This window comes from Rhinatrema bivittatum, chromosome 1, assembly GCF_901001135.1.
Source record: "Rhinatrema bivittatum chromosome 1, aRhiBiv1.1, whole genome shotgun sequence".
Taxonomy (NCBI): domain Eukaryota; kingdom Metazoa; phylum Chordata; class Amphibia; order Gymnophiona; family Rhinatrematidae; genus Rhinatrema; species Rhinatrema bivittatum.
The window spans coordinates 427,007,618-427,022,591 of NC_042615.1; the positions used below are offsets into that span (position 1 = coordinate 427,007,618).

Genomic DNA, 14,974 nt, shown 5'->3' on the forward strand with positions numbered 1-14,974 from the left:
TGAATCCTAGGTGCGTCTTATGGTCAGGTGCGTCTTATGGAGCGAAAAATACGGTAGTTATATTTTGTGAGAAACTTCAGCTAGCACAGGAATATGCATATTTGTGCATTTCTTTACAAAGCTGAGTTTTGGTTTTTTTTAGATTTATATTCCTCTCTTTTGCACTTTTTTCAACACTTCATAGTGGATTACATTCAGGTACTGTAGGTATTTCCCTATCCCCAGAGGGCTTACAATCTAAGTTTGGACCTGAGGCAATGGAGTTTGTAATGGAAGCTAGTAAAAGCAAAAGAGAACATTTTTCTGACAGTACTCTCCATGCTATCTTTTTTTTGGTGTAGGGCTCCCACTTTTCTTAGCACGAAGTTCTTTGCATAAAAATGTTCTGCTGTCTGCCTCTTCTGGGCCTTGGTCTTCATGTTGGAGTTACATGCATGGTGGAAGAAATGAGCTGACCTGGGGACTCGCCTGTAAATCAGGCAGATGACGTAGCTGGGAGCATTCCCAGCTGCTAGACATTTTAGTGACGAAATAATTTGCATACTGAGCCATGGCGATATGTGGAGTGTTCTGTATTCTGCTACTTTCCAGGTGCCAGCATAATGAAGGATGAAACCGTAAAACTGGGCTCAGCAGGAGGAAATGGGTATAAAGTGAATGCCGTAACACCTTCTCTGGAAAAGATATACAGGTAGGAAGAGGCAGTTGGAGTTATGTGAGATCTTTGGATATCTATACCTGTGATAGCTGTAATCGAAAATTAATGTAATCCTTCTATTTATTAATTTTCTATGGGGGTGGTAGTTATTTTAAACACCTTTATTGAATTATATTCAATATACGATAAAAGGTAGGCCAGAGGCCCAACATGAAAGTGAGAGCCATCCTAGATACAGCATGAACATCTAGCAGAGCTCCTACAAAAAGGTCCTTAGGTGGAAACTAATGTAACTCTTCTGTGTATTCTTTTTCTTTTTTTTTCGTCTCCTTTCCTCTCCCCTCCTTGGAACGACTGTCCATGCAGATCCATTTCTCTGCTCAAGGATTATAGGGGATGTCTCCTTTGGGACTGAATCCCCTCAGCACCGCCCTCTGGTCTTCAGTGGGTCTGTGTCCCGATGGATGGGCGAGCAGCACTTTGCCTGTGCCTTGGGGATAGCCCATCTGTTTGTGGGGGTGTGTGTTACATCTGACTGGGGTGGATAAGAGTTGGGATAACTTAGAGTGCCTGGGAAAAAATGTTCACCCCATTTTGAAATCTTTCATATTTCCTATATGGCCAAGAGCTGTGTGGACCTTTTGTGGATGTAATTTAGAGCACATCTGCCTCTGGAATTAAAAAAAAAAATGCCTCCTCTCCTGGTACAGCTATTCTCTGTGCAGCCAGAAGTCTGCACTTTATGAAACTATACACATACATTCCAGCAGCTAAAAATCCACTTCCTCTTCATCTAGGCAGACCAGTCCAGACAAGTGGATTATGCATGCCCCAACCAGCCAGCTCCACTCGCCAGTTACCATGAACCTCAGGAAGCTGAATAGCCAGCAATTTGCTTACTGTTTTGGGGTTTTTTTTTAACTCTGGAGACAGAGAGCAACAGGCTTACTGATGTCACTGTTTATATACCTTTGTGCTGATACCAGCCTGCTTGTATTCTCTATCTCCAGCAGATGGTGGACAAGCTTCCTGTGCTGGAAATGAAGAGCTGGTTAAGCTGGGTGAACAGTAAAATCCCGATGCGCAGCTCTTTGAAGTGACAGATGAAGTCTCCCCCCCTCTGTTGAGCCTGGCCCTAAATTGGTTGGCAGCTCCTGAGTTGACAGTTTCAGGCTCCCTCTTTCAGTGGAGCATCAGTGGAGACCAGAGGACTACCAGTGTGAATACACTTGGTTTCCTCTTTCTCCTCCCTCCTTCTGCTCTGTTCTCCTTGAATACTCAGAGCCAATTCAAGTCCAAAGCATTGACTTCCTTCTTCAGGGATATCCTCCAGGACCAAGGGGTTTCCATGGGGTCTGATAAAATGTTTTTCCACTCTCTTCCTTCCCTTCCTTGCTCTCAGGGTATGCTTGCTGCTTCTTGAACCTGTTTCTGGCTGCAGCAATAAAGTTAAAAAAAACCCCAAAACACTAAGCAAATTGCTGGCTATTCAGCTTCCTGAGGTTCATGGTAATTGGAGAGTGGAGCTGGCCTCTGTTTGGGCAGTAGATAAAGCCTGCCTATGTATCTGGTTTGGGCATTTTGGAATGCAGGCAGTGCTTGAAAGGGAGTGATGGTAGCATGGAGGATTCCTGTTCATACCCACATCAGTCCAGACACTTGGGAGGAGACAGAGAAGAAAAGCTTTCCCTGTACGTACCAAGATCAGTCCAGACTGCGGGGTTATGCCTCCCTTCCAGCAGATGGAGTCAGAGAAAAACTGAAAAGCACCCCCTAGATAACCTGGTGTGCCACCTGCGATCCTTCAGTATTTCTCTGACTCCAGCAGATGAGAGGATGGCATAACCTGTGGTTCTGATCCTTGGCAAAATTCGTGATTGATTATTAAGTTCTAGAAAGGTTTTGTATTTTGAATAAACCTTAAGTTCCCTGTACGTACCTGGATCAGTCCAGACAGTGGGTTATGTCCCCAATCCAGCAGATGGAGTCAGCACAAGCTTTGAGGGGGCGTATCCATATATACTACTACCCCCTCTGCAGGAGTTCAGTATCTTCTGACTCCAGCAGATGTGAGTAGGGGAATCAGGCTTCTCCTCCATTTTACTTCTTTCTCACTTCTTTTGCTTGATTATTTTGCTGCCTTTTTCTCATGGATCAAGTTTGTATCAAGTCTTGTATCAAGTTAAAAAAAAAAAAAAAAAAGAAAGTAAAGCAGGGTCCTTTCACCTTTTGGGGAGTGGCTTATCTCTCCTGTCTCTTTTCTGCAGCCGTGCTGTTTTCTTTGTCGTTGCAGCAGGGGTAAGTAAGTTTTTCTTCCTCTGTAGTTTTTCTTCACAGCACAGCTCCTGGTGCCCGCGAAAGCCGGTGGTGCCGGCCTCTTCGTTTTTCTTCACTCTTCCGCGGCCATTTTGCAGCTCCTCGTGGGCTGCTGCCGCGCTTGGGAAAGACTTCTGGGGCGGGTTGTGTGGCCGGGAAGGCCCCCCCGCGGCACCCTCCTGTAATTGCGGACAGCGGGCAGTGCGGGCCGCCCGGGCCCCCCCGCAGCGGCGCTTTCGTGCGCGTGGCCCCCCCCCCCCCCCCCCCCCCCCCCCGAGGCTTTTGCTCTTTTTTGCTGCCGTTTTTCATCTCTCCCTCGGCGATCCCGATGCTGCGGCCGTCACGCTGTGCGGCCTACGGCGACCCGGGGTCCCGGATTTCCCGGGAGGGCATCTGTGCACGATGCCTTCCCGTGGGGGAAGGTACCTCACAGTCCCTTACTGAATTTTCTTTTTTGCCTCGGGCGGTGCAGGCCGGCCACTCCACCATTTTTGGCGGGAACGGGGGCCAGCTTACATTCTGAGCGCCCGGAGGCGCAGGCCACGAGGGAGAACGTCTCTTGGGAAGACCCTACAAGCGGGGGCGCCCCCCCCCCCGATTCTGGTGCAGGAGCCAAGCACCCAGAGCCAGGGAGCAGGAACCACGCCGCCCCTCGAAACGCACCCGGGCAGGCCGGGATTCTCTCCGGAGTTTATCCTGCTCATGCATACCGCTTATCTACAGGGACTGGACACACCTGTGGGACCCCCCCCCCCTAAGATCCCACGGATGTCACCCTCGACGCCGGCCCCCCCCCGACCCTTCGGGAGCGGGGGCCTCCCGTGCTCCTACTCGGGTCCGTTCGGCGCCAGTGGCAGTGGGGGCGGTGCCCGACCCAGCGGGACAGGGACCTGACCTCCCGGACCGGGGGCCAAGGGGACGGCACGCAAGAAGGGGATGATCCGCGTACCCTACGCCTCTTCCAGAGGGAAGAACTGGACGACCTCATCCCGCAGATCATTCAGGAATTAGATTTGGACCCTCCACCGGACCCGCCTGCTCCAGTGGCTCCCGCTGTCGTCACCTCCTCAAAGAAGGGAGATCCAGTCCTGGCGGCGCTTCGGCCGAGGGCTCGGGCTTTTCCTATCCATGACTCGTTTTTACAACTTCTCACCAGGGAATGGGACACCCCAGAGGCCTCCCTGAAGAGCAGCCGGGCGATGGAAAAGCTGTACCCGCTCCCTGAAGATTTTCTGGACCTCATCAAGGTCCCAAAGGTGGACTCCGCAGTGTCGGCGGTCACGAAGAGGACGACTATCCCAGTAACGGGAGGTGCGGCATTGCGAGACACACAGGATCGTAAGTTGGAGGTTTTCCTTAAGCGGGTCTTCGAGGTCTCCGCGCTGGCATGCGGGCGGTGATGTGCAGTTCGCTTGCCCAGCGGGCTAGTCTCCTTTGGGTACAACAACTCCTCACGTCTCAGAATCTGCCGGCCGATGAGGCTGCCCAGGCGGATCGGCTGGAGGCCGCGGTGGCGTATGGGGCGGACGCCTCGTACGATCTTTTTCGGGTCCTCGCAAGATCCATGGTATCAGTAGTGGCGGCACGCCGACTACTATGGCTACGCAACTGGGCGGCAGATACGTCCTCGAAGTCCAGTCTGGTCTCTCTCCCCTTCAGGGGCAAGTTCCTCTTCGGGGAGGATTTGGATCAGATCATCAAGTCCCTGGGGAGAACGCTGTTCATCGGCTGCCGGAGGATAGGTTTCGTCCATCCAGAGCGTTTTCTTCTTCTCGGACCAGAGCCAGAGCGCAGCGGCGCTACAGGGGATGCAGACAGGCGGCCGCCCGGCCATCTGCCCCCAGGTCTCAGTCCTGGTCGCGCTCCTTTCGCGGGCGTCGGCCCGCATGCACTACTCCCGGACCCGGGAACCCCTCTAACAAGTCTTCACAATGATGCCAGTCTCGCCCACTCCTCTGTCCCCAGGATTGGGGGCCGGCTAACGTTTTTCTACGCGGAGTGGGCGCAGATCACCTCGGACCAGTGGGTCCTGGATACCATAAAACACGGCTACGCATTGGAATTTGTCCGCCCTCCGCAGGGAAGGTTCATCTTTTCTCCCTGTGGCTCGGACCTCAAAAGAAGGGCGGTGCAGCTGACTCTGGACAGACTCCGGGAGATAGGCGCTATTGTGCCCGTGCCCTTCGGAGAGGTGGGCTCGGGCCACTATTCCATCTATTTCGTCATGCCAAAGAAGGACGGTTCCTTCCGGCCTATACTGGACCTCAAGGAAGTCAACAAATCCCTTTGAGTCGTTCGGTCGCTCCGATCAGTGATTGCGGCGGTACATCGGGGGGAGTTTCTCGCTTCCCTGGACTTAACGGAGGCCTACCTGCACATTCCCATCCGCCCGGACCACCACCGTTTCCTTCGTTTCAAAATCCTGGACCAGCATTTTCAGTTCACGGCTCTCCCGTTCGGATTGGCGACGGCGCCGCGCACCTTCACCAAGATCATGATAGTCGTGGCTGCAGCCCTCCAGAAGGAAGGCATCCTGGTTCATCCTTATCTGGACGATTGGCTCATCCGGGCGAAGTCATTCGATCATGGACGCTCAGCGGTGACTCGAGTAGAACGGTTTCTACATTCCCTGGGATGGGTAGTGAACTTCTCCAAGAGCTCCCTCACTCCCTCGCAATGCTTGGATTTCTTGGGGGCGACCTTCGACACCCTACTGGGCAAAGTTTTTCTGCGCCAGGACAAGGCTCAATCCTTGCGGGATCACACACGACGGTTCTCTGCATTGCCAGAGCCCACCTCCTGGGACTACCTACAACTCCTGGGAGTGATGGGGTCCACCATCGACCTTGTACCTTGGGCTTTCGCGCACCTCAGGACCTTACAGTGGGCGCTCCTCTCCCGGTGGAAACCAGTATCACAGGACTACCAGATGATTCTCCCGCTCCCGCAGAATGCCAGGGACAGTCTGGGCTGGTGGTTGGATCCGCCGAACCTGGCCCGGGGCGTGTCCCTCGATCTGCCAAATTGGGTGGTGGTGACTACCGATGCCAGTCTAGCAGGCTGGGGTGCAGTATGCGATCGAAGCGCCACACAGGGGACATGGTCCGCGGTGGAGGCGAAGTGGTCAATCAACCGTCTGGAAACCAGGGCGGTCCGGCTAGCTCTGCGACATTTCCTCCCGCTTCTTCGGAACCGGGAAATCAGAATTCAATCGGACAACGCTACCACCGTGGCCTACATCAACCGACAAGGAGGCACGCGCAGCCCGCAGGTAGCGCTCGAGGCGGTGCTACTGATGCAATGGGCGGAGCGTCATCTCGTCCGGCTAGCGGCCTCGCACATCGCCGGGGTGGACAACGTCCAGGCGGACTTCCTCAGTCGTCAACTGCTGGACCCAGGAGAGTGGTCTCTCTCCGACAAAGCGATGCAACTTATCGTCCATCGGTGGGGGGCCCCCCACCTGGATCTGATGGCGTCCGCTCTCAACGCCAAGGCTCCACGCTTCTTCAGTCGCCGGAGAGAGCGCGGCGCGGAGGGAGTGGATGCCCTGGTCCTTCCGGGGCCCCCACATCTTCTGCTCTACGCTTTTCCACCGTGGCCTCTGGTGGGCAGGATGCTCCGCAGAATAGACAGCCATCAGGGGACCGTGGTCTTCGTCGCTCCGGAATGGCCCAGGGGACCCTGGTTTGCAGACCTTCTACAGCTGGTGATCGACGGGCCAATCAGGCTGGGGCACCTCCCCCAGCTCCTACATCAGGGCCCGGTATTTTTCGAGCAGGCAGAACTCTTCTGTCTTGCGGCCTGGCTTTTGAGAGGCGCCGCCTCTGGCGTCGGGGCTACCCGGAGGCGGTAGTATCCACGCTATTGCGGGCACGAAAAACATCGACGTCGGCGGCCTATGTTCGAGTCTGGAAGGTGTTCGAGCTGTGGGGTACCAGCCAGGCCACGAGACCCGCTAAGGCTTAAGTACCTCAGATCCTTCAGTTTCTACAGGCGGGAGTGGAAAAAGGGCTCGCCTATAATTCACTACGGGTTCAGGTGGCCGCCCTTGGTTCGCTGTTGAGCGATGGGGGCTCTCTTCTAAAGCACCCTGACATTGCTCGTTTTCTCAAGGGTGTCAAGCATATGCGTCCTCTGTTGCGGGACCCTTGTCCCTCCTGGAGTCTTAACCTTGTGCTTCGCTCCCTGTCGGGACCACCGTTCGAGCCGCTGTGCAGCGCAACAATAAAGGATCTCACTCTCAAGACTGTTTTTTCTTGTGGCCATCTGTTCTGCTCGACGCATCTCGGAGCTGCAGGCTCTGTCGTGTAGAGAGCCTTATCTCCGTTTTTCCGACTCTGGAGTTTCGCTTCGCACCGTTCCCTCCTTCCTGCCGAAGGTGGTTTCTGCATTCCATGTGAACCAGACGGTGGAGCTGCCGTCCTTCTCCTCCTCAGAGCCGAAGACGCTCCGTCTCTTGGATGTCAAGCGCACTCTGCGCCTCTATCTGGAGGCTACAAATGAGTTCCGGATCTCTGACCATCTCTTCGTACTCTGGTCCGGACCTAAGAAGGGGTCTCAGGCCTCGAAGGCGATCATTGCCAGATGGTTGAAGGCCGGCATTGCTGCTTCCTACATTGGGGCGGGACGGATTCCCCCACCCGGCATCGTAGCGCATTCTACACGTTCTCAGGCGGCTTCCTGGGCGGAGTCTCGCTCGGTATCCTCGCAAGAAATTTGTCGAGCAGCCACCTGGAAATCGTTACACACGTTCTCGAGGCACTATCGTCTGCCCCTCGCCTCTTCAGTCTCTGGACACTTTGGCGAGCAGGTTCTCCGAGCAGGCCTCGCAGGACCCCACCCGGTTTAGGGAAGCTTGGGTACATCCCACTGTCTGGACTGATCCAGGTACGTACAGGGAAAAGAAAATTATTACTTACCTGCTAATTTTCGTTCCTGTAGTACCATGGATCAGTCCAGACGCCCACCACGTTTTGGGTTCTTGGTCCTGCTCAGCTCTGCGCTATTTCCTGTTCACAGTGCTCTGTGTCTTCACAGTCGTTTCCTTTTTGCTGTTTTTCACAACTCCCTACAAGTTGGTAGGATGTTTGCTGTTACTTGCTGCGGTTACAATTGTTTTAATTATCTGTTTCCACAAACTTGATCCTTCGGGGGTTTCTACTCGGGCTTTGATATACTCGATACTGAACTCCTGCAGAGGGGGTAGTAGTATATATGGATACGCCCCCTCAAAGCTTGTGCTGACTCCATCTGCTGGATTGGGGACATAACCCACTGTCTGGACTGATCCATGGTACTACAGGAACGAAAATTAGCAGGTAAGTAATAATTTTCTTCTTTTGACTAGATCAATGTACAGTAAGTAAAAAAAACAAAACAAAAACAGATTCCCTGTACATAGCCGGATCAGTCCAGATTGTGGGTTGAGCCTCCTTTCCAGCAGGTGGAGACAGACTAAAACTGAAAGGATATCCTATATGAGGACAGAGCCTATCCTGTAACCCTTCAGTATTTGTCTGTCTCCAGTAGGTGCAGCACGTCTCCCTTCGATCTCCTGATCTAGGCTAGTCAGCCTTCTTTCTCTTCCTTCCTTCTGGGATCAAGCAAGTACTTATTCCTTAGGGATTTTGTAGTTGTTTTCTTCCTTTTAAAATAAAGTTGGAGGACAGGCCTGGGGGGAGGCTGGAAGAGGCAGAGTTCTTCCAGGGATTAACGTTACCTCAGGTGTCCTCAGAGCAGCGGGCCCTTCTTAGTAGGCCCATCACAGAGGGGGAACTCCGGGGCGTAATACACACCAGTAAGCCGCACAAATCCCCGGGGCCGGATGGCCTTACGGCCGAATACTATAAGATCTTAAACCCTTGTTTACTAGGCCCTTTGACGGCCTTCTTTAATAGTGCCCGAGAACAACGGAGTTTCCCTGCACATTTTACAGATGCTCATATTGTAGTGTTACCCAAACCGGGGAAAGACCCATGTCAGGCGGCATCTTACCGCCCTATTTCCCTTTTAAATTGTGATCTCAAGCTTTATGCCAGGATCCTTGCGGGTCGCATGACTTCCATATTACAGAAAATCATATCCCCTTATCAAGCGGGGTTCGTGAATGGCAGGAACGCGGGAGCTCACGTCCTAAGGCTAATCTCAGCGATAGAAATGGCTCATGCCTCCAACATCGAAGCCCTAGCAGTAGGATTCGACTCAGAAAAAGCCTTCGATCGTGTATCCTGGGACTATATGTTCTCTGTGTTGTACCGTTTTGGGTTCCCCGCCCCTTTTATTGATGCCATCTCTATTCTATACCAGTCTCCTGTTTCATATATCAGAGCTAATGATGTAACTTCCCAAGCGATCCCACTTCAGAGGGGAGTACGCCAGGGCTGCCCCCTGTCCCCTGTTCTGTACATCCTAATTTTGGACCCCTTATTAAGAAAAATTGCTGAATCTCCAGATATTAGAGGGCTTATTAACAAGCAGAGCCAATTTAAAGTAGCTGCCTTTGCAGATGACATGCTGGTTTTTTTAACTAATCCAGTTGCATCGTTACCAAAGGTACTACAGATTCAATCCGCCTTTGGGCAGTTTGCTGGTCTAAAGATAAACATTGAAAAGTCTGAGGCACTGGATGTGTTGGGGACATTGCATGCTTCCTGGCCGGGCTGTTTCCCTCTGAGGTGGGTCCAAACTGCTCTTAAGTACCTGGGGGTATATATACCAGCCAAGCCACATCAACTGTATGACTTAAATATCGGCCCTTTAAAACAAAAACTGCTTAGACGCTTGGACAGTTGGCGTGGCCTGCCTCTCTCGCTCTCGGGGAAAATATTGCTATTGAAAATGATGGAAATTTCCAAATGGTTATATCTCTTCCGTATGCTCCCTGTGTGGCTTAAAAAGAAGGATATCCTGGAAGTTCGCAAGAGCCTCCGACGCTACCTGTGGAACGGTAAACGAGCGCGTATTTCTCTAAATACCCTCATGATGTCCCGGCAGGAAGGGGGTCTACATTGCCCGGATCTGGAAAGCTATAACCAGGCGAGTTTACTTCAACACATTCGGGATTGGATACTTGATACGGACTTTCATTCTCCAATGGACCTATATAAAGACTGGTTGGCCCCTTATGCTCCAGGGGCCATATTACATTTGGATCGCTGCGATTTGCCGGCTTATATTGCACAGAGAGTGGTTATCAAACCCCTACGTTTTCAGTGGCGATCTCTATGTAACCAGCTCAAGCTAGATGTCCGTTTCATGGCTTACCTGCCCATTCGCGGCTATCCACGTTTTGTGCCGGGCATGAATCAGCCTCTCTTTAAAAAATGGGCGACTTTGGGCCTCCATTGTATGTGGCAAGTCATAAAGGCGGACTCTGACACGTTTCAACTTTTAAGCTTTCAGGAGTTGCGGGACCGATATCAGCTTCCCAAGGAGGGTTTTTATGGCTCCTGCAATTGCGGCATTTTTTACTGAACGAATTGCAGCTTCAACCCAACTTTTCTCAGTATGCAATATTGGGCAAGTTGCTGGCTGGTGACGATGGCAAACGCAACACTTGCTCCCAATATTATGCCGCTCTGAAGGATCTCGTCAAAAACCAGGGCTTGTCGTCTGTTACCGCAAAATGGAACTTAATTCTTCCGAATGCAGTCTCGGTTACAGACCTGAGAGCATGCTTTCTAAATATTCCGACCACGGTTGAAATTGTGCCTTTGAGGGAAAAACTGTACAGATTTCTGCATCAAGCCTACTATTCTCAAACTCAAGCCTTCCATATGGGGATAGTCTCAGGCAGTCAGTGCATACGTTGTGGCGACCCTTCCCCTCATTTCTATCATGGTTTCTGGACTTGCCCGGCAGTGCAGACGCTTTGGTTTTTTCTACAACGTCTCCTTGTCCAGTTGTGGGGCTGGACGCCGCCCCTGGATCCAGGGAGGTGGCTTATTGGAGTGCCTGAGCGCCCAGGGGGAGAGTTAACAAAGTGCCAAGCGAAATTATTGGGAAAATTTATTCTTATTGCAAAAACTGCGATTTTGGCACAGTGGACTGAACCCAGACCTCAGTATGTACAAGTGTGGAAGAAGATGATGTCATGGCTTCTGCATATGGAATTGCTGACTGCAAGGCAAATATCTGCTTTCAAATTTACAACTACTAAGCAACTCTGGGCTGACTACATTTCTTGGCTCCCAGAGGGCGAGAGAAACTTTTTGCCTTGCTAAATTGTGGCAGAATTACCGCCCAGTCACGTAGGGAGGGAGAGTAGATGCCTCAAGTTGTATGAAGTTGGCCGCAGCAGTATCGACAAGTATACCTTGAAAACCTGTATGTTTTGACAATTATGCATTGTTCATGGTTATATATTGTTAACTATCTGAAACATATCCGAAATCCTAACATTTCAGTACCGGTAGGGCGGGGTGGGGGGGGGGGGGAGGAGGGGTTCTGAGTTACTTTGGGGAAGGAAGAAAATGAGAGGGGCGTTCACTTCAGTTATACAAAATGGTGATACCTTGGTTCTCAGCATATGGGAGTCCTAGCTCCACAGAGAGAAGCTTCATGTCTTGTAATGTACTTTATATGCTTCTGTACATTGCCTGATCAGTGTTACTTGTTATCAGTTATTTCTTGTTCTGGTCGTGCTTCACTGGTTTTGTATAGGTTTTTGCGCAAATGCTGTAAAACCCTGATCTAAAAATCTTAATAAAAATGATTTACACAAAAAAAAAACCAATAAAGTTAAAAAGTTTAGTCAGGAAGTTGTGGATTTTTTTTTTTTAAGGAGATGGTTCCGTCTCCTCGCTCTTGCCGGACTCAGGGGGGTTTTGCCCCTTGTGCAGTGCATAGCCTGTGTCTGTTACCGCTTCCAGGTGTGGGGACCAAGTCTGTCCAGGGCTCGTCTACCCCCCCCCCCCCCCCCCTCTGGCTGCCGAAGGGTCTTAATGTTACGCTGCTGTGCTCAGTTTATTTACAAAAACAAAAAAAAGTGACACAGAAACAGGCTTAAGTTTAAAAGTGCTCCCAGTGCTTTTAATACTTACCTACAGGGTGGAGAAGGGAGAGACGAATTACCTGTGCAGCTCGAATTGTTATCTGCCATACCGGGGGGAGCTGGAGTCGGGCCCCCGACGGGGCAAGGAGCAGCTGATGCTGATTGTTTCCTGACGTCATTTCGAGGGGCCGGCCGAGAAGCCTCAAAACCAACCCCTCTTAGCGGCGCGCAGTCGACACCGGCGCGCTGCCTAAGCTGCACACGCCGAAGGGGCGCGCATGGCTTTGAAAAAGAAATTTTTTCCTTTTTAAATTTACTTGGATTCAAAAGATAAAGAAGTCTCTTTCCCAGGAAATTTCCACCCAAAGAGACCCAAGGATTAAACGTGAAGCGTCGGTGAAACATGAGTAGAAACAGAAGGCTACAGCTTAAAAATACGATGCACCATTCTGTGAGAAAACGAAGGGCCAAAGAGAAAGAGGCCCAACCGGAAATAGTTACAACTAAGCTAGGCCCAATGGATGCTCACGTGCACCGTGGAATCTTGTTTTCGGGTGAAAGTTCGCTGAGTGAGGGTAAGGAGAAAGATTTACCTGGCCCCTCTCCTGAACTGTGTACCACTCTATCCCCGATAGAACGAACCCCCCCAGGTAACCCTGCAGAGAAGAGGCTGCAAATTCAAACTCCTGATCTGGTGATGGTCAGTGAAGACCAAAATACACCTGAACAGGGGAATATACCATCTATGGATTTGCCTAGCCCCCTGATAATATCATCGGAACATGGGGGTAATGTCAGAAAAGCTAATATAGGGGAGAACTCTGAGGTAAAATATGTTTTTCCACAGTTAAAAAGAGCTGACTTGATTAAGCCAACAACTATTTCTTTAGACTCTATTTGGGACGCTATCCAGTCTTTAAATGATAATATCTACAATCAGATGTCGCCGGTATATAAGCATGTGGAAAAAATGGATACAAGACTTATGGGAATAGAAAAAGAAATTAATATAGATAAAGAGAACATTGCTAAAGTGAAAATAGAATTAGAGAGCAATAAAGTTATCCAGAGTGCTATAATGAAAGAAAATCAGATTCTGACTACTAAGTTAGAAAATATAGAAAACACTCTGAGGGGAAACAATTTACGTTTTATTAATTTTCCCAAAAGTCAAGTGATATCACCTAAAGAGATGTGGAAAAAATATATGTTAGAGATTTTGAAAGTCCCAGAAGCGGCTTTACCAGTAACATCTAGGATTTATTATATACCAACAGGGAAAATTAGTAAAGTAGATGAAGGAAAAGAAAGTAAAGATTTACTTCCTGCAGATAATTTGCAATTAAATCTAACAGAATTTTTAGAAACATCTCAGAAAGATCAGACTGTATCTGCTACTTTAGTGGTTTCCTTTTTGTTGGAAGCAGAAAAAGAATGGTCACTAAAAATGTTTTTTAGGCATAGATCTGAGTTGTTTTTGGGTTATAAGGTGAATGTATTTCCAGATTTATCTAAAACAACTCAAAAAAGGAGAAATCAATTCCTAGTTTTAAGATCTAGAGTTCTGGAAATTTTTATTGAAATTCCCTTGTAAGTGTTTAATCAAGTATCAAGGTTTATCCTATGTCTTTTTTCAGCCAAATCAATTAACAGCCTTTTTGGTTGGGAAAAACCCAATACCTGGTAATTCAACTCCTAATGATAAGTGAAAGTAAGACATGATAAGTTTGTTTATGTGATGATATATATCAACAGGATTTCCGCTTCTATTTTTCATCTTTGAAAAAGCTTAGGCAAAAATTTCTTGTGGTAATAACTTGGATCTGATTGAGGGCTTGGAAAAGATACAATAATGTATATTTGTAATAGTCTAAATTTCCTGATTATTAATGTTTAATTTGTATTCTGTTTCAAACAAGAAGTGTTTTCTTGATTATAAATTGTTTAAATTCAATAAAATATGAATAAAAAAAAAAAATACTTACCTACAGCAGCAGACCAATATTCTGTGTCTTTCTCCCCCACCTGGGTTGAACCGGCAGCCAGACAGGCACATCACCCGGATGGTCAAGCACATGGACCTGATGGCTCCTGCCTGAGACATGCTCTTGACCAACCAATTGTCCAAATACGGAAAAACATGCACTCCCAGTCTGCAAAGGTGCGCCGCCATCATGGCTAGGCATTTTGTGAAGATCTGTGGGGCTGATGCCAGCCCAAAGAGCAACACTTGCTGGAAGTGCTGTTTTCCTACCACAAATTGGAGTTATTTCCTGTGAGCAGGGAAGATCTTGATATGGTTGTATTCATCCTTTAGGTCGAGGGAGCACAGCCAGTCCCCTTTTTGCAAGTGGGGAATCAAGGTGCTGAGGGAAACCATCTTGAACTTTTTTCTTTTTTTAGAAACTTGTTCAAGGCCCTTAGATCTAGGATGGGATGGAGTCCTCCTGTTCTCTTTGGAATTAGGAAATACCTGGAGTAGAATCCCTACCCTCTTTACCCTGGTGATACTGGCTTGACTGCTCTGGACATTAAGCTCAGCTAGTAGTACTTCCTGATGTGCTACCAGCCCCCAAAATGGGCACAGAGGGCAATTTGGCGGGACATCCAATAAGTTCAGTTGGTACCCTTGGCAGATGATGGACAGAACCCACTGGTCCGAAGTTATACTGGGCCACTGGTATACAAAGAGCCGCAGCCGTTCCCAGACCGGTAGGTCCATCATCCCGGGTGCAGGCAACTGGCTTTCGCTCCCTATGGCCCAGTCAAAACCCCATTCTTCAAGCTGACTGAGTCGCCGGCTGGGGCTTGGGGGCTCTCTGCTGCCTGGGTCAGCCACAGGAGCCCTGATGGTGTTGATGGGAGCAAGGAGTCGGAGGATAGTACTTCCTTTGGCAAAAGAAAGAGTTCCTTGGCCCCAGTCTTGCCAGCCCTTTTGTATGAGGAGTGCTGGCAGACAGTTGTTGGAGGGCTTCATGGTGGTTCCGAAGTTGGGTCACACGGCACAT

General features: G+C 49.8%; 1 protein-coding gene across 3 annotated transcripts in view; it reads left to right on the forward strand.

Annotated features, from left to right (window-relative positions):
- ELP1 (elongator complex protein 1) overlaps positions 1–14,974 on the forward strand; it is a 273,772-nt gene that overhangs the window by 62,468 nt on the left and 196,330 nt on the right. For all 3 annotated transcript variants that reach the window (XM_029603978.1, XM_029603967.1, XM_029603987.1), the window contains exon 12: positions 592–691. In XM_029603978.1, the coding sequence (XP_029459838.1) occupies positions 592–691 (100 nt within the window). The remainder of the gene's footprint in view (positions 1–591; positions 692–14,974) is intronic.